Here is a 27,656-nt window from a genome sequence, read left to right as displayed (position 1 = left end):
ACAAAAAAGATAATATTTGAACCGGAAGTGCTCACAGCTTCGACATGTTTCGTGAAACCCCGTTGTTTTGCATCAAGAAAATGCAATGGCCGCCATCTTCGACTCTCGTGAATGTTTTGATCGTAGTTTCGGACTTTGAGGTCAATTTTACAAGTGCTATGCAGTTATTTGACGGAAATTGTTTCGCTACACTGTAGGAGTTATTGTTACGTTCACGCACAGGTTAGTACTAATTTTATTAAGGATTTGCTATACAAGTGTTTACATCTGGATTTTAAGTTCCTATCTAATGCGATACTCACTTTTATGATATAATATCTGTGTGTTTATGTTATAAAAGATTTACATTATAGGATTTATATTTGGTTGAGTCAATATTATTAATATCCAATTTATATAAATATACAAACCTCATTTGCGTATGTACTTATATTTGTAGGCTCTTTGTTTCTACTACATACTTGAGACGTCCAATTATGTATTATTTCGGCCCTAATAATAAATTCAATGCTTTATTTCTATTACATTTATCGTTATTAGGTTAGTGTTTACTTCTTTTGATGTTTATCAGTGAGACATTTCAGTTTTCGTGCCACAATAATGGCGGCAGTGAATTAACCTATCTACTGATTTTAACCTTTTTTACCAGTATTCTTGCGTTTTATATGCTTTATTTTGTATTAATCCTTTATACATTCTCGCAGGGCATGAAATAAATCGAGTTTCATCACTTTTTGGACAATGACCTCGACTGTCACATTATCCTATTTGTAGACTAAAAATATTTGAGCGAGAAAATTACGATGTGCATCGCGTGTTGTCGTGTGAACTGTGAAGATTTGTGGGTAAAGAGTCAATTTTCGATTGCAGTCACATGAAATAAGGTCGGAGGCCGCAGTGGTCTCCTCGGCGTCATCTCGGGCTTGACCCAAGATGATAATATTTACAGCATGTCAGCTTCTCCAGACTTTGATCCTGCTGCCCGGCAAGTAAGTCCCGAACCCCTACACCTCCCCCTTCACGACACCAATGTCCTGCCGTTGTTAACCATTCTACTCACTATATAACCATACATTCTTATTGGCATGATCTTCCTTACTCATTTTGCTCTTTAGAAGCGCAAAACATCATCCTGGTTTCATTCTTGCAATGAAAACCCTTTACACGCATAATCTTTAATTACATAAGATGTGTAGGTATCTTACTAAAATAAAACTGAAGCTATTTTATGTAAAGATTTTGTCAGTTTGATTTTGTTCCGTAACTGTTTTCTACTATTTTAAGTGTTGTGTTTAATAAAGATTTTGAAACCAAGGTGCATTTTTAATAACCTATTAGGATTAGTAGTCTAGCATTATTCATTTTGTTTTTATAATATATTAGGTAAGTGTAGTAATAAGGATTTATTGATAATGCATAAAGGTTCACATTTTATCACAACATTCATACACAAAAATAACAAATTTTGATATGAACAACATGAAATCCTATATTACATTATGTTGACAATTGTAAATTTGTGCATTGACTGACACACTATTAATATTGTTAATATACTTAAGCTCTACAAAATGTTTCTGAAACATTACTGCGGCTGTGATTGCATACATTCTGTACTTCATTAAATATGCTAAGTTATTATACAGCTGACATTGTTACAACTATAATGTGAGGAATATGCATGTGTTCAAATGTACAACATGTTTAATTTGCTATAACTTTGTTACAGGATTACCGGCCGGCCACCTCCAGTGAAAATGTGTATGAACGTGTTATGGAACATAAATTAGCAGATAATATGAGTGTACCAAGCATTAGAACTCCAGTTTTAAGGGCTCTGCCCCTTTCCCCCACCAATGGTGACCCTGAACCTGATTCTACTCACCCTGAAAGTATTATCCAGTCCGCATGCAGTAATATTGATAAAGAAGTAGAGTACCACATTACTGACAAGAGGCGGGACACAGAGATGTCTGTAGATGCACTATCTGGACTTGTAAGGATTGAGGAAGGTCTTGATAATGTAGGACGCATCACTTACCCTATTATTCAAGAAGGAGATGACTCTGGGGATGGCAACTATGAAAACGCAAGTGCCACTCTTATCCAGGCTCCACTGAACACTGCAATTGTTCAGAATGTCGCTAAACTGCCACAGAACTTCACCATAAATGTAGATGCCACTGTAAGCAACATTACAGCTATTCAAAATGTATCACAAGATGTGGGCAACCAGACTCTATGGCTGCCCACTATTCTTACGAGTGCTGCTCCTACCGACAGCAAAATTGAAGAAGATAGATCACAATCTGGTCTATCACAGATCATTATAACCAGTGAAAGCTATGTCAATGATACAAATCAATTGGGAAGACGGACAAATATAGTAACGGAAACTAGCTATGCGAGCCGACCCAAATCATCAAAAGTGCAAATTTTGAGCAACATATCCATCCCAAAGAACACAAGTTATTCATCACAGTATATAACACAGAGCAAAGATCTCCCCTCACCAGTGTACGGCACACAGAACCATGTGTACAAGCTGAGCACTAACGTGATGTCACAAAAGCATTTAAATAATTCAGTACTATGCTCTAAGCCTCCAAAGAGTCAGTCTCTAATTGGCTGCTCTACGTTGTCACCTCAAGTAATCAGCAGCCCTATCAAAAACGTTTCTTATAGTCACACTTTTACAAAAAGCTCGAATTTGAAATCTCTGGGCAAAGTGAACAATGGTGCTAACTTAAACGCCGTGGTCGCGGCTTCCTCCGGCAACACGCAGTGCCATATACTATCGCGGGTCGTCTCAGGCCCTAATAAGATGTCCGTTCACTCGGGCAGAAAATCTGTGAATACTTTGAAACAGGCAAAAAATTCCGGACAGCTCTCGGGACAGAAGAATCAATCGAGAGCTATCAAGATAATACAGCAGGCAGGCACCGCACATAAATCTGAGCCAAAGGCTTGGCCTGTCGCTAGTGTGGCTACATACAAGAACCAGCAGCCGATATATGGTGTAGTCGACTCGAACACATCTAAGATCATACAGAAAGTGGGTAGTCCGACACATAAGAGTCATCATCAGATTCAAAAGTTACCTTCTAAAGGGGAGAGGTTGGTTCTCCAATCGCCTTGTGGGCCCGTGCTTATATCCACAGCGCCTATAAGCACAAGTATGCCACGCGGGCCTCACTACGTGCAGTCTGGTGCCACGCCCAACTTAAGATACGTACAGACCTACACTCCGACGGACAATCAGCTATCTACCGTATCTCAAGTGTCTGCTAACCAGCAGCTGACTGCACAGATATTGCAATCGCTAGCGCAGCCCAAGCTGATGCTGCATCCCGGTGCGAATACTCCACTGATCCCGGCTCCTCAACCCGTGGAGGAACCTATGGAGCCAAAACCGATTAATCAAAGGAGGATCGTGTTGTAAGTGCTCACTCCTCATATCACTTTTTTTTAAACCTCTGTATAAGAGGTTTGCTATTTGGACGTGAACATGCCGATTCTTAGTATCATAATGTTGAATTTTGCTCACTTAAAACAGTTATTTCGGAGGCTTTTCTTGCAAGATTACTAACATTAACGATATGAAACTTTTATAGAGAATGATTTAGATGTTTTGTAAATTTAGTGCCAAGACTAATATTTATTTCCCGTTTCAGCGGGGACAAGTCGACACGTTTGACAGCGGACGATATAATAGGCAGCGAGGAGCGCCCGAATCTATCGGAGGAACTACAGCGGTACACCTTCCACGACCTGGCGCTCGTGATGCTGGACCACACGTACGCGCAGCCCGGCCAGAAGCAGCCCGCGCCGCCGCCCGCCCCCGCGCCCGTCTATGCGGCCCCGCTTCCGCTCCCGCTGCCGCCCGTCGCGTCGCCTCCTCCCGTGCCCACGCCGCCCAGCCCGTTGAAGAGGCACTCGCCGGTCATAATGTCGACCGCGCCGTACGAACCGCCGGCACCCCTGACAGTACCCATTCCCGCCGCTCCACCGCTGCCTCTGAGTGCTTTAACTTACAAGCCACCGGCGATTCAAGATGACGACACCGCCTCCGTCATCTCGTCGATCGACGGCGACCGGCGCCCCGCCGCCGGCGGCAGCGACACCGAAACCGCCCCCGAGGGCGAGGAGGAAGGAAAAACTCGATGCGTCTGCGAGTTCACGCACGACGACGGATACATGATCTGCTGCGACCGCTGCGGCGAGTGGCAGCACGTGGACTGCATGGGCATCGACCGGAACGACATCCCCGACGCCTACATGTGCGAGCTGTGCCAACCTCGAGCCGTCGACCGAAGGCACGCGCGAGCGATCCAGCTACGCAAGCGGGAGGAACTTAGCGCGCTCGGCGCCTCCGACACGGACTCTTCAGAGAGTACCAGGCTGCCCGGAGCGCGTCGCAAGCGACTCCTCACTGTCACCACTTACACTGACACTAGCGGGTCTTGTGTCACCACGTATAATTCGGCCGCCCCGGCCGTGCCGACCTTACCGCCGCTACCCCCGATCCCGCAGCCGACCCTCACTCTACCCAAACGCGGCCCCAAGCGCCCTAAGAAGACCGAAGTTGTCAGAAAAGGCACCAAGAGGAAACTCGCAGAAAAGAGAGTCAAACGCAAGAAGGAGATGATCATGAACCGAACCAAGTACGCCTCGACCGTGTCCGGCCAATCCCATTGGGGAGAATCATTTGAGCAGGCGATGACTAACCATTACAGCCCCGAACTGAGGGCGAAAATAATGAAATACAGCAGTAAACTAGGCAACACGCCGAACATGTCCTCCGCTATCACGGCGCATTTGTGTACCACTGTGCCGCACGCGGGCGGAAAAATCCTTATTGCGACAAAAGACTTGAAAGAAAACACGCCAGTCATAGAGCTTAGAGGGAAATATATGCTCTCGAACCAGCACAGGCCGCAGCTGCAAAATTCAGCGCGTGCGGGCAGCCAGAAACCTGGGCCTTTCGTCTTCTTCTATAGACTGCCTAAGGATAACACGCAGATCTGTATCGACACAAGAACGTATGGCAACGAAGCCAGGTTTGTTAGGAGATCTTGCAAACCCAACGCGGAACTCCAACACTGCATCATCAAAGGCGCGTTACACGTCTACTTATACACTATTGGGTCGATCCCGTCGAATACAGAAATAACAGTCGGACACGACACTAACGGCAGCAAACAGCCGTGCGCCTGCGGGAACCCTAAACACTGCAAAATCAACGGTTTAAGTTCCTCACTAGTTACGAGGAAAAGCATCGATTACCCACCAAGAGAAAAAAGGAGCAGGAATAGATGTTCCAGCTCATCTTCCCCTGCGTCGCCACCGCTGGCACCCGTCCTAGCTTCCCCGGCTAAAGAATACCCTTGCCCAGTAACACCCATCAAAATAGAAAAGAAATCGCCAATCAAATACGAATACTCACCAATGTCTCCCGTTAAAAGCGCCATCATGGCCCTCAACTTTGACCAGCCAATGAAAACAGAGATCCCAGAAGATATAAAACCAGAAATGGATTTAACGGCCAAAGAGGAGATGAAACCCGAAATAGACGAGCCAGATTACGTGAAAATGGAGACGGAGGAAGAGAAACCGGCTGAACCGGTCCCAGAACCTGAGCCTCAACCTGAACCGGAACCGATTAAGGTAGAACCGGAACCGATCATAGAGGAAGTGAAACCTCAAAAAGAAGAAGCTAAGGCGGAACCTGAACCTGAAAAAGAAAAACCCGTAAAACAAGAGGAAGTTAAAGAGGAAATAAAAGATGAGCCTAAAGAAGTAAAACAAGATACTCCAAAGAAAGAGTCTCCTAAAGTGGAAGAAAGGGAGCGTAGGACAAGGCGAGATGGACTCGACGATGAGAGACCGGCTACAAGGGAATATACAGCCAAGTCGGCGTGCCACGACCGCTCGTCCAGGTCTAGTAGGAACACTTGTACCAACCAGGACTCTTTGGATGATAAAACTGATGATTCGCAGGACAAACTGCCGACAAACAAAGATAAAGATAAGAAGAAAATGGTAAGTTATCTTTTAAAATTTTGTAATTAATACTAAAAATGTTAACTACTTTCCCAATTGGCTATCATATTTCTTGATTAATCATTCTTACGATCATCGTTTTTAAGTTCCAAAGTGTAATCAGAAAATAAAACATTTGTATTATTTCTAGTATACCTATTAAATTTACTCGTGATATGAAACTTACTTAAATTATCTTACACTTTACAGATTTTTTTGTTAAAGTTGTGAAGAGAATTTCTAATTAATGATTACGATTTTTAATTTAGACTCGTGAGGAGCGTAAAATGGAAGCCATAATGAAAGCGTTCGAACGCATGGAGAAAGCGGAACAACGTAAACAGGAGGTGAAAGAAAGGCAAAAACGGAGGGAATCAGATCCTCACCCAAACACGGTGGACAAGGATGAGGATGATGACTTCCAGTGCAGCTCTAAAAAGAGGAAGAAGTAAGTTGTATTAAAACTTCAGATATTTAATAAATAAGCATACCCCGGCCGGCGAGAGCAAAAATGCGTCTGCTCCTAGTGCTTAATTAAATATCGACTATTCTATCGACATATGGATGTCGATAGAATAGTCGACTTTTAATTAAGCACAATTTTTTTTAAACTGAGCCATTAGTATTTGTTATTTATTTCAACTTGATACCTCCACGCGTTTCTAAGAATAACCCTAAAACAATTTTAAACTGAATAAATACAAACACTTGGTTTTAATTTTGTTTACAACAATAATTAATACTTCTGCATATCACAACGGTGGTCCAGTACATCGTGTTGTTTTTATCGACATCGACCAAAGTGTGTGTCCTCGCACTATTAAGCTGTCAACGCATTTTTGCTCTCGCCGGCCGGGGTATGTAAATAAGTCTTGAAAATTTTTGACAACTTAAATTTGATACGACCAAAGAAGTTAACAAACAACCACGACTTTAGGGTATTATCAAGTTGGTTTGATTATGGAGTCTGAAAGTGGCCTACAACCAACAACTGTAATTTTATATATACCATAGCTTTTCTTTGGACATCCATTGCTTTATCATGATAGTACAAGTGGCGCGTTTAATGTCTTAACTTAAGGAACTAGTCAACCAATGTCTATTTACTCATTTGAATCATCTTGAGTAAATGAGAAAGAAAAGTACAGTATTCAATGAATATAAAATGAAATTGTTGACAGAAATTTATTGATTGCAGCGTTTATCACCTCCGATATATTTTAATGCAAATACTGCATTGAGATTGGGCGTTTTTTTTACGTCCCCTACACTTTTTTTTCAAATTTGGGATTTTTTGTGTTATTTCTACTCAGAATCACGAGCTCTTTCTATCCTAATAGGAGAAAAAAAGTGTCCCAAAATTATTATATCTTAAGGTTTTTATTTCCATTCCGTCACCATTTTTCATAGACTTTGTACGGCGGTCGCGGAATGGAAAGATCGAAAAATGTATGGAAATTTTGGGACACTTTTTTTTCTCCTATTAGGCTAGAAAGAGCTCGTGATTCTGAGTAGAAATAACATAAAAAATCCCAAATTTGAAAAAAAAAATGTGTAGGGGACGACTTAAAAAAAAAACGCCCGATTATTAGGGAACATTGAGATTACGTCACGAATTCAATCTTCCATCTATTATAAACATTGTAACCTCTTTTTCTCAATTTTTACTGTATTAACAATTATTGCACGATCATTATTCATTATTTAGAGATTTGTAAACTTTGACCAATGTATTATTTTTATCTAGAATCGTAAATAACAATCTTATTTCAATTGTACCTGTGTGACCTGTAAAATACTTTTTACCAATAAAGAAACTAAACTAAACTTTCGTAGACGCAAAGGCCGAGCCCGCACCACTTCCCAATCCAACCGTCGGCGCCTGAACTCTGCCGACAGCGACCTGGTGACGTCAGGCGACGAGCCGCGCACGCCGCCGCGCCGCGACAGCGCGCCGCACAACAGCGACGCCGACAGGAACAACGGTGGGATCAACGAGGTAAGCGAAACAAATGACAGTCTGGCCGCGTACCCAACATGCCATTCGCTAAAGGCCCGTCTCCATATTGCGCGGCAAACTATCGAACATTGGCTCGCGAGGCAGCCGCGCGCAATGGATACCGGGTTGGCTCGCGAGCCAACTCGATCAGATCGCGCCAATGTTCGATAGTTTGCCGCGCAATATGGAGACGGGCCTTAACGCTCCGTTAGCGAACGAAACTCAACTGTCACTGTTAAATCATAAATCATAAATTATTTATTCGCGTGAACAGGGTCAGATTACAGTTGTTATATATACATAAGTTTCTCCTGATTCAACCGTCCACAAACAGCATGCAAATATTTAGGGTTAGGGTTTCCCGACATCCTTCCAAAAATACAAAATTATTATACCGAACATTCTCCTCACGTGTGAAAGTCAACACCCACATTGGTAAATTCACCCTGTGCAAAATTGCAGGGAGTAAGTCAGAAAAAAAAAACAAAGCGGTTCGATGGCGAAACGCAAGCGATTGTCACCTTGGCTAGGCCGCCAGGTCTCATTGCGGAGGGGACGTCGCCGTATACGTTTATAGCGATCTCGCTCGCACGCCTTTCGCATTAGTCTGATAACCGCGTAACTCATCTAGTCATCTCTATGCAGTTGAGAGTTTTCCGATTTAGGTATAGTCGGCGAGTCACAATTTTTGATTCATTCAAATACAAATAATATGTGAAGTTACCAATTCCTCACTAAAGTGATGGGTGGAAAAAATAAACTTATTTTGAAACAAAGCTCACTTGTCACTGAAAGAATTTAGCCGTAGGTAACGTCATATGCGTTGATCTTTGCGCGTTTGACCTCGATACCTCGTTTGACCTGCTGAGGTTTATCTGTTCTTGAACTTGTTGACATTGAACTGGAAGTGCAAAACTGCAAATATACCCGTTATTGACGTTTAAAAGTGAAGCTAAAATGTTGACATAGCAAATAAGATAACACACACAAGTGCTTATTCGATATTCCTTTTGTATGGACTTAAATGATAATAATATGCATACATATGACCTTGACCGTGGATGTACAGATCTTGCTAAAAAAATCCTACTTTGAGCGAATATATTTTTAAAATTTAATTTTTTGTTGCAGGATCTCGGCCTAAGCTCAGCATGTTTACTAGTAGAAGCAGCCGTTGGTTCTGTGGAATCCGCCTTTAAACTGCCTAAGACTAAGAAAACTATGGCCACGGAATGGATCGGCCGCTCGCCCGAGCGGACTCCGTCGCCCTACAGATCCCCATACAGACCGCCTTTGATGTCCGCCACATCTCTAGAGAGCCTCGTGAGAGTTGCCTCCACGATGATTGGCGATTTAAGCGGCGCCCCAGACTTCCACGAGGAAGATGCGGCATCCCCACCCAGAACCCCCGGCCGGGATCGAAGCAGACCCCCAAAGAAGGCTAGGAGGATTACTCGGAGCACCCCTCCGACTGAAGTCGTGGAAACGACGCCTACTGTGATACCCCAGCATAGTGCTAAGAAACGGTGGCTGAGACAGGCCATTAGTGAAGAGAGCGACTCTCCTAATGCGGGTGCGTATTGACATGCTCGTTTGAGGCACCTCCAAGATTGTAGAGTTGACGTTTTAATGTTTAAATTTAGATGCGTTTGTTGCAGAATCTCCACCCAGCGAAATAGTGACGCCATTGAAAAAGCGACGGTTAGCGAGAGAATCGCTATCCTGCGAACCTAATAATATTGTGCCTGTAAGTATCACATCGTGTCACATTAGATTCTTATTGACGATTCTCATTAGATTGACGACCGGTCTGGCCTAGTGGGTAGTGACCCTGCCTGCTAAGCCGATGGTCCTGGGTTCGAATCCCGGTAAGGGCATTTATTTGTGTGATGAACACTAATATTTGTTCCGGAGTCATGGATGTTTTCTATGTATATAAGTATGTATTTATCTATATATGTATGTATATCGTCGCCTAGTACCCATAGTACAAGCTTTGCTTAGTTTGGGGCTAGGTTGATCTGTGTAAGATGTCCCCCAATATTTATTTATTTATTCTTGAATTTTTCTGCAGTGTCACGACGAAACGTCACCCAATTTAACTTCGGAGGATTCTCCGGTGAAGGAGGACGGCGGGCTGGTCCGGCAGTACGACGTGCGCGGGATCATGGAGGCCGTGTACGGCCGCGACCGCACGCGCTCCGACAGCGGCCAGGGCTCCGACGATCAGTGCCACCCCGACCATGACGTGCTCAACGTCAACATGGCCGCCACCGACACCGAGCACATCCGCCGCATCATCGGCGTCACCCCCGAGGACGAGCCGCCCCCGCCCGCCTTCACCACCAACACCAACAACAACAACGTCGACCCCGACGACCCCAAGGTCGTCCCCATGGACATCGACACCACCGTCACCACCCAACCGAAATTAGAGAGCAGCGAACCCGTCAACTGCGACATCAAAGGGGACCTGCTCAATGATAAACAGAACAGCTCCCGATCCGCAGACACGAGCGGCAACTCGTCCCCGCAGCGCGACGAGATGGATGACATACAGAAGAAGATACACTCCTTCCACACCGAGAACATTCTCATCCTCAAGAGCAGGAACAAGAAACCTCCGAAAGAAAAGCGAAAGAAGGTCAATCTGAACTTCGATCTCAACATGGTGGACGACCAAATCAGTATTCAGTTGCGCACAGAGAAAGAAAGTTCGAAATCGCCGGAGATTAACGGTGATATTCACGACGATATCAGCAATTCGGCGTTACCGGCGCCCGAAAACATACCTTTGCCTGACGATCCGGCCCCGATCCCTCCTCTAGAAGCGATACCGTTACCGGAGGAGCCGATGCGACCTCTAAAGAAGCAATATACCGGAAACATGAACTCTATGGTGATTAATGGAGTTATGCACGACTCGTACACGATCGGGGACTCGATGGCTCTGCCGGCGCCCGAGAACATCCCCCTGCCGGAAGACCAGGGCCCTGTGATACCGCCGCTGGAGACGATCCCTCTGCCCGAGGAGCCGCGGCGGCCGCTCAAGGCCCGGGTCAAGCAGATGATGGAGAAAGAGGCGTTATCCAACGATACAGACTCAAAGTCGTCCGAAGTCAACGGCGAGATGCACTCCGAAGTGGAGTCGATACCTCTGCCGGACGATATCCCCTCACTAGAGGCTATCCCTCTGCCGGAGGAACCGGGGCGAGGGTCCGCCTCCCCCGCTAGCAAACCTGAAGAGAAATCCTTCCCCGGGAAAGATAAACCCTCAGTTCTGGAGAGCCCGCTCCCTTTCTCGTCGAGGTTCAGCTCGGCCGGCCTGTTCTCGGGGATCTTCAGCAACTTCTCGCAACCCTACGACGGGCCGGCGGCCGCGGACCCGGTGCCGTCGATAATAAAAAGTGCAATAGATAGGACTACAAGTTTAGACAATAGTATATTCGACAAAGATATTACGGGTGTGGACGAACTGAAGAGCGTGCAGGAGATACTGACTCGCGTGAGCAATATGGACTCGAATAACAGTGTGCTGCTGTCGGGGGTGCTTCAGGGCTCCGGCTCGGGCTCGGGCGCGCCGCACGGGCTGCCGGGCCCGGCCAAGGCCTTCGGCGCGCGCGCCGCCGACCCGCGCCTCAACCCGCCGCCGCAGGACAAACCCAAACCGGTCAGAAGGAAGGTGAGAACAACAATATATTACTAAATCAAACATGTAATAGTCGATTTAGACTCTCGCGCGAGCTACGAGACGAGAGTGTAAGCGGTGGGCTCGCGGCTCGTCTCGTGGCTCGCAAGCTTGTCGAGCTAATATAATTTAAACACTAACGGCACGGCATAAGGTTTATAACCGAATGACAAGCCGAACGCGAGTGTAAACGGTGGACTCGCGTCTCGTGGCGCGGCTCGCGGCTCGTCTCGTGGCTCGCGCGAGAGTCTAAACCGAGTGTAATAAATACTATTTACCTACTATTTTGAGTCAATTCATACGGTTCTCGCGTTTGCGGATGACAAATTTTTGTTTGCAAATTGACCCTAATTACCTATTTGCACATAAAAAGGGTCTAACAGTGTAAATATAAATATCTTTGACGTCGTCTGTACGTTTTTTTAGCAGTCCTAATCCCAACTACTTCTCAGTTTGTACTATTTTTGCCATCACGTCAAATTAAGGTAAAAATGGCCTTGAATTTAAACAAATATCTGCAGATATTTAGTTATTTTTTTACAACTGCATTACTTTATGTAAACGCATTCGCATTCTTATTATCATACAATTTAATTCAGGCATTTAACACTAGGTATCTCGTTTTAACACAATTCAGTTCAAGGTCACACAGATAAGGACATGTCAACAACTCGTATCTACTTATCATATATTTCGTAACTGTACATACTTAAAGTTACCAAATGTTATTCCATTTTTAACACAATTTGTTACAAATAATCATTCATAAAGCTATAATTGCCTTGACACACATAAAACATGTGGCGTGCTATACTGCGAAGCACTTTCTCTAATGGGTGCGTTGACCTGTACGGACGCTTGTTTATTCCGCGAGCAGTGGGGGTCAGTTTTACTGCGCGGACGATATGTAACCATTATGTAACGTTTAAAACAAGAGAAAAACATAAAGATTTTTTTTTAAGAATTAAATTGTCTATGTAAATCTTCTGTAATTTTCGTGCAATATGTGCGAAAAGGAATCCCACCAAACAAATATAAAGTGTTGACAGCCGCATAGTTTACGAACTATGAAAATTAGTAATTTCGTTCGATAATTATTGTGGGTGTATTTTGCATTGTCAAACAGAGGTTCACCGTTTAATTTCTATGCTACGTTCACCGCCCTCCATATATAACGTACGCGAAAATAAGTTTTACTGACTTACAATCAATTCAACCAACCTAACATCATAATATCATTACCGGTATCACTAAAAATCAAAAAAGCGGCCAAGTGCGAGTCGGACTCGCCCATGTAGGGTTCCGTATTTAGGCGATTTAAGACGTATAAAAAAAAAACTACTTACTAGATCTCGTTCAAACCAATTTTCGGTGGAAGTTTACATGGTAATGTACATCATATATTTTTTTTAGTTTTATCATTCTCTTATTTTAGAAGTTACAGGGGGGGGGGGGGACACACATTTTACCACTTTGGAAGTGTCTCTCGCGCAAACTATTCAGTTTAGAAAAAAATGATATTAGAAACCTCAATATCATTTTTGAAGACCTATCCATAGATACCCCACACGTATGGGTTTGATGAAAAAATTTTTTTTGAGTTTCAGTTCGAAGTATAGGGAACCCCAAAAATTTATTGTTTTTTTTTCTATTTTTGTGTGAAAATCTTAATGCGGTTCACAGAATACATCTACTTATCAAGTTTCAACAGTATAGTTCTTATAGTTTCGGAGAAAAGTGGCTGTGACATACGGACGGACAGACAGACGGACAGACGGACAGACAGACAGACAGACATGACGAATCTATAAGGGTTCCGTTTTTTGCCATTTGGCTACGGAACCCTAAAAACACATAGCATTCGCAATATTTCTCTGATATTCCATAATGATTTTTAGGTAAGGACATTAGCTAATTGAAATACTGCAATATACATAAACAACGGATATACCGAAATTGATTACCGGTTAATTAGTATGAAACATATCGTCAGGTGACAAGCAAAACTCACTAAATATAAAAAATATTTAAACAAAAATCAACCTTTTAGTACTTACGGTTTACTATGGCTATGAACTTGTGGTGGTAATTATTTAGTGAGTTTTGCTTGTCACCTGACGATATACCGGAATTCGGTCCCTGATCTCGATGCGAGTTCTTGCTTCGAGTGAACCTAAAGGGCTCATGTAGACGGCGCGCGAACTCTTATACGATTTTAGTTACATTGCGGACCATTGAGGTGACATCAATTCAGCCGACCGATCAAATAACGCAATGTAATGAAACTCGCATGCGAGTTCTCGCACAAATAACACAGCATTCGCAATATTTCTCTGATATTCCACAATGATTTTTAGGTAAGGACAATATTAGCTAATTGAAATACTGCAATATACATAAACAACGGATATACCGAAATTGATTACCGGTTAATTTGTATGAAACATAGCGTAAAAATCTCAAAAATCGAGGTTTCGTACTCGACTGTTTCCTCCTCCAAAACTTAACCAATCATAACCAAATTTGGAAATCTAAATGATTATGACATTATCTGTGTCGGACCGTTTTGCTTTTTTGGCTAATTGATATAAGTTTTGAATAGCGCGCCTCTCATTGCGGCATAGTCATTTAGGCCATTTTGGCCATTTTTGAAGGGCTCTAGCGCCTTAAAAAACAAAAATATCAAAAAAAGCAAAACGGTCCGACACAGATATTGACAATAATAATCTGTGTTGAAAAAAATCATTGCTCTAGCTTCAAAACCCACGGAGGAAACAGTCGAGTACGTTTCACACTCCTGTTGGCTCTTAAATAAGGCAATGTAATGAAACTCGCATGCGAGTTCTCGCACCGTCTAAACGAGCCCTAAAACTAATGTATGTCCCCACCTCACATGGCGATCCTGCCAGGATCGCCATGTAGGGATGGGCGTTGAGACAAACAACTAGGTTCGAGTATAAACGTATAATGAATTAAATAACACTTACAAGGCCTTAAATACTATAGTACCTATGCGCATGTATGTGTGTGGGTATGGTGTAATATACACACTACACTAACATGGCCACTCCCCAGCTTTCTATCAGCGAGTACCGCAAGCGGCACCGCGGGCCCCTCAACGAGGAGCCGCACGCGTCGGGCGAGGCGGCCGGGCCGGAGTGGTCGTCCGAGTCGTCCGGCGCCGGCTCGCTGTCGCCGCAGCGGCTCGACGCGGCCGCCGCCGCCGCCGCCGACGACCTGGAGCAGAGGCTGCATCGGGAGCTCGCTAATGCGCATTTGCCTAAAGGTCAGTTTAACCTGTCATATCCAGTGTTGGCCGAAAGTTAATGCGAATTGAAAATGTTGGCCATTAACCATTATAAATTGAACCTTAAACGGTATCGGACGATTATAGTTTACGATTCAATTTATAATGGTTAATGGCCAGCATTTTCAATTTGCATTAACTTTCGGCCAACACTGGCATATCCCAAGGGCTCAAATATGAGCCGTGAATAAATTTTCCAGGATTTTCAAAACCTCCCACTTCAACTCCCAGTGGCTCAAATGGGAGCCATACTGGGAGACAACAACAAAATTAGTTTTCGGGTCGCGGGATCGGGCAGGTTAATCATATTTTATCTAGGGCAGTGGTTCCTAACCTTTTCGGTCCGGTCACCCCTATGTCTAACTAGGGAACCTGATTTTACCCCTCCTCCCAATGTTAATAAAAAATAAAACGTGTAGGTACGTTTGTTGTATTGTAATATTGTTATATTAGGTTAGCTTATTACCCCCGTAAAATACCAGTTTTTTTTTTTATATATAATAAATATTATAGGACATTTGTACACAAATTGACTAAGCCCCACGGTAAGCTGAAGAAAGCTTGTGTTGTGGGTACTCAGACAACGATATATATAATATACAAATACTTAAATACATAGAAAACAACCATGATTCAGGAACAAATATCTGTGCTCATCACACAAATAAATGCCCTTACTGGAATTCGAACCCAGGACCGCGGCTTCACAGGCAGGGTCACTACCCACTAGTCCAGACCGGTCGTCAGTTTTACCCCCACGGGGGTAATTACCCCCAGGTTAGGAACCACTGATCTAGGGTGATATTTTACGAAGAAGCGTTTACGAGAATCGTGAGGTCGTTACACTTAGGGCTCATTTAGACGGTGCGAGAACTCGCATACGAGTTTAATTACATTGCGTCGTTTTATCGGGCGACTGAATTGATGTAACCTCAATGGTCCGCAATGTAACTAAAATCGTATACGAGTTCGTGCGCCGTCTAAATGAGCTCTAAGAAGCGTTTACGAGAATCGTGAGGTCGCTATACTTATGCAGCTATTATCATATTATATACATATATACCTTTAAACGAGCAATTCTTGTATATATCTCGGAAACGACTCTAAAGGTTTCGATGAAGTTTGCTATATGAAGGTTTTTGGGGGCGAAAAAACGTTCTGGCTAGGTTTTATCTCTGGGAAAACGCGCATTTTTGAGTTTTTATGTTTTCCGAGAAAAGCTCTGTCCCCCAGATATTTAGGATTAATTGCTCTACTTTCTAATGCGGTTGCCTCATACAAATCTAACGATGTCAGGCAAAGTATAAATATTACATATGTGTAAATATTACAGTGATAAAAAGTCGCAAGTCCGCGCCACAAAGTCAAAACAATAGTAGTAGTAGTAAACTCTTTATTGTACAAAAAGACATATTAAAAATAACATACAATTAGAAGTACAAAGGCGAACTTATCCCTTTGAGGGATCTCTTCCAGTTAACCTTTGAGTAGATGAGAGGAGAAAGTGAAAAGAGGGTGACAAATGCAGCAAAATGTACAACAAGGTACCAGAAAGATAAAGGATATAAATACATACAAAATGTATAGGATAAACATACATATATTACACAAAAAGGAATGAGGAAAATACACTAAAAATTGGAAATACAATATCGCGACCTTGAACGTAAAACCATCTTATTCGATTGTTTCAATCCGCTACCCGTGCAAGATGAACCGACGTTGCCAATGTTGCAACACCAGTTTTTGTTCATAAAGTGACGTTTTATGCGAGGATAAAAAAAAGTCATAATCCTGTAACAAAACAAAACTAGGTCCAACGTTGGTCAGTTAAGAGTGTTGTTAGTAATGTAATGGTGATTATTTTATCGTTTTTCATAGTATAAACATTAATAAAAGCTCTGGTGGTAGCGTAAAGGCGTGCGGCTTCAAAACGTCTTTGCTTCAAGCCTGGGTTGTATTAATTAATTGTTTACCATTTTTTGAAGAGAACCAAAAAATGGTCAGAGAACTTAAGGCCTAGTTTTCCTTCTGGATTGCAAGGTCAGATGGCAGTCACATTCGTAACAATAAGTTGGTTAAAAGCAGAACCTAAGCTGCGATATAATATACAATTCGTATATTTATGAAAAATAAGGAAAATAGAAAAGTTATGGAACGCTCGCTCGTACATCGTTCGTGTACACTCGGCGTCACGGAAATCGCACACCCACGGATTTTTGTTTCAAGCCGTTATAAACCTTATGTTGTTGAAGGTAAAGTATGAGTGTGTGGGTTCATTTTAAAGAGAATTTAATCCTTCATTTAAAAACAATGCAAAAGTTCGTAAAAAGTAAAAAAAAGGCATATTTTTTAATAAGAAATAAAAAGCGGCCAAGTGCGAGTCGGACTCGCCCATGAAGGGTTCCGTATTTAGGCGATTTATGACGTATAAAAAAAAACTACTTACTAGATCTCGTTCAAACCAATTTTCGGTGGAAGTTTACATGGTAATGTACATCATATATTTTTTTTAGTTTTATCATTCTCTTATTTTAGAAGTTACAGGGGGGGGGACACACATTTTACCACTTTGGACGTGTCTCTCGCGCAAACTATTCAGTTTAGAAAAAAATGATATTAGAAACCTCAATATCATTTTTGAAGACCTATCCATAGATACCCCACACGTATGGGTTTGATGAAAAAAAAATTTTTGAGTTTCAGTTCGAAGTATGGGGAACCCCAAAATTTTATTGTTTTTTTTCTATTTTTGTGTGAAAATCTTAATGCGGTTCACAGAATACATCTACTTACCAAGTTTCAACAGTATAGTTCTTATAGTTTCGGAGAAAAGTGGCTGTGACATACGGACGGACAGACAGACGGACAGACGGACAGACAGACAGACAGACATGACGAATCTATAAGGGTTCCGTTTTTTGCCATTTGGCTACGGAACCCTAAAAATGGTATATTCATGCAAAAAAATCAACAAATTAAAACACAATAAAATCAACAAATATTGCAATACAAATGCTTAAAACTAAACTTAAAACCTAGTGTTGCCTCTTGTGGCCTTAATTACTGCCTCCATGTGAGCCTTCATGGACCTCACGAGAGTCACGATGTGCTCTTGAGGAATAGCATCCCACTCCTCAATGACGGCATCTCGAAGGTGTTCCAGGGGTCGCAGGTGCAGGATCACGTGACCGCGCCTTCCGTTTTAGCTGATCCCAAAGGTGTTTTATGGGATCCAGGTCCAGACTCCTTGCTGGCCACTGCATAACGGTGATCCCAACCTGATCAAGGTGGTCCCGAACAATCAACGCTGTGTGGGAGCGGGCGTTATCCTGCATGAATGTGAACCCAGGACCGACAAATTCGGCGTATGGAACCACATGATCCTCCAGGATCTCTGTGATGTACCGATGAGCAGTCATGGATTCCTGGCCTCGACCACCACCGGTGCCGGAAACACAAACGAGTTCGGTTTTGCCGGCGAGGGAAATGCCACCCCAAAACATACAGGATCCTCCTCCGTATCCGACGGTTTCTTCAAGACAGGTCTGTGAATAACATTTCCCTTGCCTCCTGTACCCTCTTCTGCGCCTATCGTTGCAGAAAAGACACACCCTGGTCTCACCGGAAAAGAGGATATCCTTTCATTGGTCGACCGTCCAATCCTTGTGTTCGCGAGCAAATTAACGTCTGATTCGCCGAAGCTCTGCCGTCAATTTGGGACCCGTAGCCGCTCTATGGGGCATGATCTTCTTCTCCCGCAACCTTCTCCTTACTGTAGAGACGCTCACCACCGTTCTCCGAACTGCTCGTCGCTCCTGCTGCAGCTGGACAGCGTCGGAGAAACAGTCCCGCAAACACGTCGACACAATAAAGCGGTCGTATCTCTCGGAAGTGCAGCGTTGTCCTCCGGGTCCAGGCTTCCTGGTGAAGTTTCTAGTCCTCTGGAATCGCTGAACTGCTCGTAGAACTCGGAAACGGCTTATGTTGAGCTGCCGAGCAACCGCAGACTGCGTCATTCCTAAATCCACCAGGGCTACTGCTTGAGCTGCTACTGCTTCCGTGGTATCCATTTTCTTGGAGTGTCTTCTTTCTCCAGCTGTTCCGGGATGACCCCTGTGAACTCTGGATGCCGAATGACCCATATCACACTTTTACCCCCCTTTTAAACCTATCCAAGGTAACGCAACTAGCGACCCTTACAACGCGTATTCTAGGTGTTCTTTCAGAACGGCATAATTTCGTGATTATTATTATTTTTTCCGAAAATGCTTTATTCATGTTTTAAAGCTTATTAATTGTGCTTTTAAATGATATTAATATTGATAGGGTATAATACATATGATAAGAGCTATATTCGTTTGAAACAAAAATCAGTGGGTGTGCGATTTCCGTGACGCCGAGTGTATAAAATTACACGAAAGGGCTCATTTAGACGGTGCAAAAACTCTCATGCGAATTTCATTACATTGCGCTATTTGATCGGTCGGCTGAATTGATGTCACCTCAATGGTCCGCAATGTAACTAAAATCGTATACGAGTTCGCGCGCCGTCTAAATGAGCCCTTAATCATAGGAGCAAGTGCTACTTGTTGACTGTAAACAACGGAACGTACAAATTAAGCTTCTATTGAGCGCGTTCACGTTCCGCGACTAATTCTTTCAATTAGATAAACGCATGCCGCATTTAAATGTACCAACACAAGCTATTTTCAACTGTACTGCCATACAATAAAGCTTATTTTCATTTAATACTTTGACACTGTAATGTCGTTGAAAAGTTCAATTGCTATGGTTCAAGATAAATTCATCTCTGCTCCTAAGAATTAAGGTTCATTATAGGATTGCGCAACTTAAGTCGTTTTGTAAATAAATGTAGGCGCTTTATCGAACGGCTTCCTTTGTAAATGCACTTTTGAAAGTATGTACAGACGAGCTAGAAAGTGTAACATCGTTTTAATTAATGAATGAACAAACGAATGAAATGAATGAGTCAGTGTTGACATAGTTACAGTAATTACATCACGTGTCGTTTACGCATATGGCGTGCACGTTTCGTGACACTTGTGTTTATGTAAACATAATTAAAATGATTTCATGACTTATTGTTATAAGAAATGTTGTGAAATTATATACAACCTACATTCCTGAATTGGCAACTAGATTTGTGGAGAAAACTTAATAATTTTGGTACCTAGTAGGTTGAAAATTTGCCCGGTCACTGTCTACTGATTGATTCGTAAAGTGAGACACGCGAAACTAACAACCCTTCTTTGCCATTCATGAGTATAGCCAGGACACTAGACGACAAATATCCCACGACACGACATGTGTCGCCAGTGACGTCGGACGTCGGGTGAAGTGGCGCGGCGTTGCCAGACTAGGGCTCGACATGTCGGGCGACATTGCGCGCCTTACATACAATGTCGCTTTAAATTGAAGGGATGTTTACCAAAACAACATAACTGACTACACTGGTTGACACCTGAAACGATTAACAATGTTCTTAAAAAAGTGTCAACCGCTTTAAGCAGTTATGTTGTTTTTGTAAACACCCCTTCAATTATAAATTTTAATATCTGGGAGCCGGAGGTTTGCTCGGAAAACAACAAAAACTACAAAAATGCGCGTTTTTCCAGTGATAAAACCTAGCTAGATCGAGTTTTCACCGTTAGAGCCGTACATATACATATATATGATAATTCAAAATATCAAAAGCCAACACTTTTGTATTCGCGTATACGGCAGAGGAAGCGAGCAGCAATAACACCGAGATTGTGCAACGCTGGCAGGCCTTATCGCAACGGAAACTTAGGGCTGATTTAGACGGCGCGCGAACTCGCATGCGATTTTAGTTACATTGCGGACTGTTGGTTACGTCCAACTCAACCGACCGACCAAAACCCGCAATGTAATGAAGCTCGCATACGAGTTCTCGCATCGTCTAAATGGGCCCTTATTGTGACTTATTGCCATCCAGTTTAACGATTTACCCGACAACCGACTCAGGAGCAAGGGAGTTTTTGTAACCTTTTTATGTGCAAAACCCTAAGATTGCGATAAGTGGCTTTAAGGGCTAAAAAATAAGGGTCACTACAGAGTAATTGGCCTTTCCTAACAAATCAGAAAGAAACGTGCGAAAAGAAGTCTTATTGTTAGAAGTGGCCAATATCAGTGTAATGGCCAAATAACAATAGCAGCCACCCTAATGGTTTTTGACTGGAATGTAAAACGATAGGTTTTGCTAGTCGGTAGCTCTAAAAGTCGAAAAGCGCCATTTATTTCGCTTTTTTAACAAACATGAAGTCACTAACATATTTAGACTCAAAACTGCCAGCCAGGGTACTAACACTACCACAGCAACACTCTTAACTGGACCTTATATCTTCACAATAAGGTTTAAGATATGTGCACAACGATTCGCCGTACCCCTTGGGACCTTGAAAACGCGATTTCAATATTACGGCGCTACTGCGTAGTAGCGAGGTCTATGTGTATTATTGTGTATATGTAAAGCTGTAGGAACGTTCATATACCAATTACGTGTGACTAATTCTCGAAATAATTTATGTGGATTTAATGAGAATGCAATATTAGAGTAAGTAAAAATCTTTAAAAAAATACTTTATTACGATTTAACCTTTTCAACGCTTTTCGTCCCATGCTAAAATGTGGCTTATACGCCAAATGGTTGCAATATGAAGAGCGAAAATAAACCTTATCTGTCAGCAGGAAAATTGCTTTGACAGCGTCCGTCATAGCCTTTTTAGTGGCTGTTGGCGTCATGGGCACGACAGCACTCGACCACTTTAGTGGCTCTTGGCGTTGAAAAGGTTAACAGTGAATTGTCGGTTGCTATTCGTAACTCGTTATCGGCTGCATTCGTTAGATTTAAAATGAAATTTAGTAGTATTAGCGACTAACGATAATAAAAGTCAAGTTTTACTTTCGCGGAAACCGCAAAGACATCAGTTTAGTAAAAGATACCAGAAAGTAAACTTAATTAGGTACATAAAATGGATGGTTTGTTTAAAATAGACAATAGTTTCACTGTCGTCGCATTTTGGCATTCATATCGTGTATAGACGCCGCACAACAACCTACATATGTTAAAAATAGCTATTGCAATATAGAATTCCTATCTCCATACTTTACCCGTTCGTGTAATTCCATTCATTCATCAGTACTTCCATTCGTCACTTCAAATCGCGAGACGTAACCTATAGACTATAGAGTGTTGCGACGTCTCGTATTGATTTTCTGTAGCCGCGAACTGCCAGATGCGACTGACGAACCTCTGACCCAATTCTCACTGCGGTGCAATGTCCCACGAATTGAGTCAATGTCCTCAATCTTCGCACAGGCAAAGATAATAAATAGTATAGAAGGTTATTGTCATAGTAAATTTTAATGGAATTATGGATAAATGATTTTTTTTTCCGAGGCACGTTTTTTCCTTAGACTTTACTTATCTTATACGGAGTCTTTGGCACAGGCAAACTATATAGTTATCAGTATTGAAAACAAGATAAAACTCAAAATATTTAGTTATCACAACGTCATAAAACCAAGTGAGTCTTTACAAATGTTAGTTATGTTAGCTTCTTTACGGAAACGCGGTAAGTCCTATAGATTCCAACAACTTTATTTCATTCTAGTACTCAGACAGTTCAGTGCGTCGACACTGCATAAATCACAGATCGCATACTCATTAGACGGAACATTTAAGACTACGTAGCTCGCTGCTAAAATAATAGTATAGTGCCATGAACATTTAAGCGTGAAGTGCGTAGTGGAACAATATTTTTAAACTTTCGATACGATTATTTTCATAAGTATTCGTCAAAAACTTCTTCAGTAACCTTTTAAAGTCCTTTTCAAGATCTGTCGAATGATTCACACGTTATCAACTAATTTTTCTTTTTTTTGTAACCATTAAACTAAGTAGCACAGACGAACATGATGAAACTAATACCGAAGGGTTTTTGCCATTTTCGCACGAAACCCTAAAATGGTGCAGTATGCGTCAAAATACAAGTAAAAGAGGGTTGATTATTCGGGGTTGACCTCAAAGGACAACCTTTTTATACGTCCACCGTTTAACTGCAGTTATTAATATGGTCGGCCACAGACTGGTTGAAGAGACTTGTATTATGTTATTTAGTAAAATAGTGCCTAAGTATGTTGAGCACGAGTCTTACGCTGCGTAATGTGGAATCTATTTAAGATAATCTATTCTAAAGCATGACTGCATAAAGTAATACCTCGGGCACCTTCATTGCCTACGATTTGCATTTACGCAGATGCGAGTATCCATGTATGCGATACACGTGCGACTCATACCATCATCGACCTATTTAACTGATAACAAACCTTACTGCCACAACATAAGGTCTACCTATGATCGGAGCTTATGAATGTTATGAGTCTTTTTAGTGAATCAACACAATAATCCTTATGGTAAAGATATTAGGTCTACCTTAGATCAGTGATTATCAGAGTGTGTTGTTAGTACACTTGCACGTAAGTGGTGAGATCACCGCGTTTTTATTGTGAATACATGTGTATGTTAACAAACAAACATATTTTTAAAGAAGCTGCTATATGCCTTGTGAAGACTTCGATTTTCCCCGAACGTTACTGCGTTAAGTATACGTATCGTTACACAAATCGATACCAGATATCGTTACCTCTAATCTAAATAAAAAATCTAAAACCATCCAAAGTTATGCATGGCCTACCTGAAGTTTTATACAGAATGTTCACCTATACCTACGTACACGTAATTCGACTTAGCAGGATACCCTGCCACTGATTGTTAGATTTATTTGTCTGTCTAATTTGCGGGGTGTTTTTCTAACTCTTAGCCATATTCTTCAATGTGTATTTCGGGGTTGCTCGCACAATGAAAATTGTTATTTATGACTCGCATATTCACCTCGCAGAGTATGGCTAAGGGTTGAAGGAATACGTTGTTCATAAACGTAAGTTAGTATTGATTAATGATTAGTCATGTTGATTAAACTCTGAATTTCTTTTCACTAGTCGCACCTTCGGACAGCGGAGCGCTTACAGGTAGCGATCATTATCTCAAACTGGGAGTGGGGAAGTTCTTTCACAGTATAAACTAATATACAGTAATCTGACAGATTTTATATTGCGCGACGCCGTCGCCGTATGTCAAAATTGAAGTGTTTTGCACACCGCCTTTGTGCAAGGCTGTGCATAATTGCATATATTTGTATCCTATTTAAGTGTATTCCACCAAACAGCAACAGATTTTTTATTAATGAGGCGTCGATCGATCATTTTGAATGGCCGGGGTGACATGATACATGTTGAACCGATATCCATACCTGCCCTAGTAGCACGGTCGCATTTTTATCATTTATCACCATGCCTATCACGGTCTAACAAGTATGTAAGTGCGAAAGTGACGGGATTAGTGATAGTGGATAAAAATGGAACCGTGCTGAGCCCGCTGGTTAAACGTAAAGTTTTATGGCGTTATTAAAAACGGCTGCTAACTTAATCCGTTCATGATCTATCTGTCGTTATGCCATAGAGAGGGAGAAACGACGATTACCTGATTAACTTAGCATACGTTTATGAAAAACGCCGTTAAACTTTTTATTAATGCTAATTATACATAAAATTTGAAATTGTGAAAGAACATCACCACTTCCTACATGAATTAATTAAGTTGTAGACTCTTGTACCATTAGAATGTTTGTATTATGTTGATGTGTATGTGCAGGAGTGTTCGACGCACAGCCGACTGCGTCCGAGCGGCAGCGGGAGAACCTCAGCTCGCGGTTGCGGCGCGAGTTCGGCCTCGCGCTGCCAGAGGACGAGCGGCACGAGCCCCCAGCAGGTAACTAGCGCCCCCAGTGGTAGTTATAACATCCCAGTGTTATAACTAACGCATTCCCAGTGGTAGTTATAACACCCCATAGTTATATAACTAACGCCCCCCAGTGGTAGTTATAACATTCCAAGGTTATAACTAATGCCCCCCAGTGGTAGTTATAACATCTCAAGGTTATAACTAACGCCCCCCAGTGGTAGTTATAACACCCCATAGTTATTTATTTTATTTATTAACATGGCCCATATTACAAATACCTTACAGACTAACATACATATCGTCGCTATACTTACTCAACCATCTGCAACAATCATTTGATGGAAATGTCGCTTTTCTTTCATTCGGAATACGGGTGTTTTTGTCATCAAATGAGTGTTGCAGATACGAGGTTGAGTAAGTATAGCGGCGATATGTATTTTATAAACTTAAAACTAAACACTAGTTATTTATAGTTAGTTATAACTAACGCCCCCCCAGTGGTAGTTATAACATCCCATAGTCATAACTAACGCCCCCAGTAGTAGTTATAATACCCCATAGTTATAACTAACGCCCCCAGTGGTAGTTATAACATCCCATATAACTAACGCCCCCAGTGGTAGTTATAACATCCCATAGTTATAACTAACGCCTTCACAGTGGTAGTTATAACATCCCATATAACTAACGCCCCCCAGTAGTAGTTATAACATCCCATAGTTATAACTAGCCCCCCCCCCCCCGTGGTAATTAGTAACACCCCATTAGTTTTTGATGTTCTAAGGCAATTCAGAGAGGCCAGAGAAGCGCTGGTGGCCTAGCGGTAAGAGCGTGCGACTTGCAATCCGGAGGTCGCGGGTTCGAACCCCGGCTCGTACCAATGAGTTTTTCGGAACTTATGTACGAAATATCATTTGATATTTACCAGTCGCTTTTCGGTGAAGGAAAACATCGTGAGGAAACCGGACTAATCCCAATACGGGCCTAGTTACCCTCTGGGTTGGAAGGTCAGATGGCAGTCGCTTTCGTAAAACTAGTGCCCACGCCAATTACTGGGATTAGTTGCCAAGCGGACCCCAGGCTCCCATGAGCCGTGGCAAAATGCCGGGACAACGCGAGGAAGATGATGATGATGTTCTAAGGCAATTCAGAAGTGCAGGGGGGCCCCCACGCGTACCTATTTTAGGGTCCATTTAGACGGTGCGAGAACTCGCATGCGAGTTTCATTACATTGCGTTGTTTGATCGGTCGGCTGAATGTAACCTCAATGGTCCGCAATGTAACTAAAATCGTATACGAGCTTGCGCGCCGTCTAAATGAGTCCTTAGTCTCGCTCCTGCTCCGTCCGTCGACGAATCCATGTGTGTGTATCAGGGATGTTGCGGATGCCGATTTTTTTGACATCCGCGGATGCGGATGCGGATTTTTAAAGGCTCACATCCGCGGATGCGGATTTCAAGATAGGTACATAAAAAACGTCAAATATTACATTTTAGTAATTTTTATTTCAAAAAACCGGCCAAGTGCGAGTCGGACTCGCGTACCAAGGGTTCTGTACATTAAGTCCCACTCACGCTTGACTGTTAATTTCTAATAGGTTTTTTTGGCTAATGACTAAATTACCTAGCAGTCTAGCACTTACGCCGATGCTAAGATTTTCCTGTACCGACCTGTTCCACATCCGCATCCGCATTAAATCCGCATCGATTTTATGCGGATGCGGATGTTGAAAATAATGCGGAAGTTCCGCGGTTGCGGATGCGGATATTCGCAACATCCCTGGTGTGTATATGTATATATGTGTGTGTCTGTGTGTATATGTATATACGACGCCCGGAGCTTTCCTTCCGGCGGTTTCCATCCGAAAACGATGCTTGTATTATTCGCTACCTCCATACTAGTAATCATTGTAATAGGTATGCTAGTGTCTCTTTAATTTTGCACTAAACAGAGCTGTCTTCTCAAGATTTCCTAAGTTTTGAAATAAAGAAATGAGGGTATCGTTTACCGCCTCGGGCGAGACTCGAGATCGGGGCTTTGGGATTGCAACCCGCCGCTCTTAGGCCTGAGATGCACTTGTAAGTTTTGCTTATGTAACTACTAACAAACAAAAGCTATTTGTTAGCCCGTTTCTACACTTGTAAGTTTTACTTACGTAAGTAGGGACAAAGCTATTTGTTAGAATGAGATAACGATATTCATCTCTCATTCTCTAGTATAGCTGTGTCCCTACTTACGTAAGTGAAACTTACAAGTGTAGAAACGGGCTTAGTAATGTATTTTGGGCCTTATGAACAGAGCAGCCGAAAGTTACCCGATTACTGATGATTATTTTGTTATATGTATTAAAATGTATATCGTGTTGTTCCAGAGGGCGCGGCAGTCGTCCCTGCGCGGCGCTGCGACAGATAGACCCGTAAGACATATTTTTGTAAATCTCACGGCGCAGGGCGCCGCTGTATAGCTAAGTTAACGTACGTTTTGTAACGCGGGAGCGCCCGAGCGCTCAAACTGTATATTTCCGTTTCACTTCAGTGTTTTTTTCACGGTTTTTCTGCAAGTACAAATTGTTTTTATTTCCCTCTGTAAATATTGTACATAGGAGATGAATTAAGATAGGATGTAGTGGTACATATGTATAATGGTATATTTTTTTTATGTATGTATAACGTTTATGTATGTCGGATATATTTATTTAATAGAAGGACCGTCTATAGAAGGATTGCTAGGATTTTTGTACGCATAATGTTTAAGTAAATTATAGTTGTTTTTA

The 27,656-nt window shown here is 42.4% G+C and overlaps 1 protein-coding gene across 4 annotated transcripts; it reads left to right on the top strand.

Annotated features, from left to right (window-relative positions):
• The first annotated feature begins 61 nt into the window (after window positions 1–61).
• On the top strand, window positions 62–27,656 carry LOC134649953 (uncharacterized). 4 transcript variants are annotated; one of them, XM_063504752.1, is made up of 13 exons: window positions 62–222; window positions 871–989; window positions 1,730–3,438; window positions 3,675–6,042; window positions 6,312–6,490; window positions 7,879–8,041; window positions 9,173–9,614; window positions 9,685–9,788; window positions 10,116–11,723; window positions 14,805–15,015; window positions 24,082–24,111; window positions 24,794–24,910; window positions 27,255–27,656. In XM_063504752.1, the coding sequence occupies exons 2-13, from the start codon at window positions 951–953 to the stop codon at window positions 27,293–27,295; spliced, it is 7,011 nt and encodes a 2,336-aa protein (XP_063360822.1). In that variant the 5' UTR covers window positions 62–222; window positions 871–950; the 3' UTR covers window positions 27,296–27,656. The 4 variants fall into 4 exon arrangements, with proteins under 4 accessions (XP_063360822.1, XP_063360825.1, XP_063360824.1 ...); XM_063504755.1 differs by lacking the exon at window positions 871–989; XM_063504754.1 differs by lacking the exon at window positions 24,082–24,111.

The sequence above is a fragment of the Cydia amplana genome, chromosome 8 (assembly GCF_948474715.1).
Source record: "Cydia amplana chromosome 8, ilCydAmpl1.1, whole genome shotgun sequence".
Lineage (NCBI taxonomy): Eukaryota > Metazoa > Arthropoda > Insecta > Lepidoptera > Tortricidae > Cydia > Cydia amplana.
This window is presented reverse-complemented; position numbering and strand designations above follow the sequence as displayed.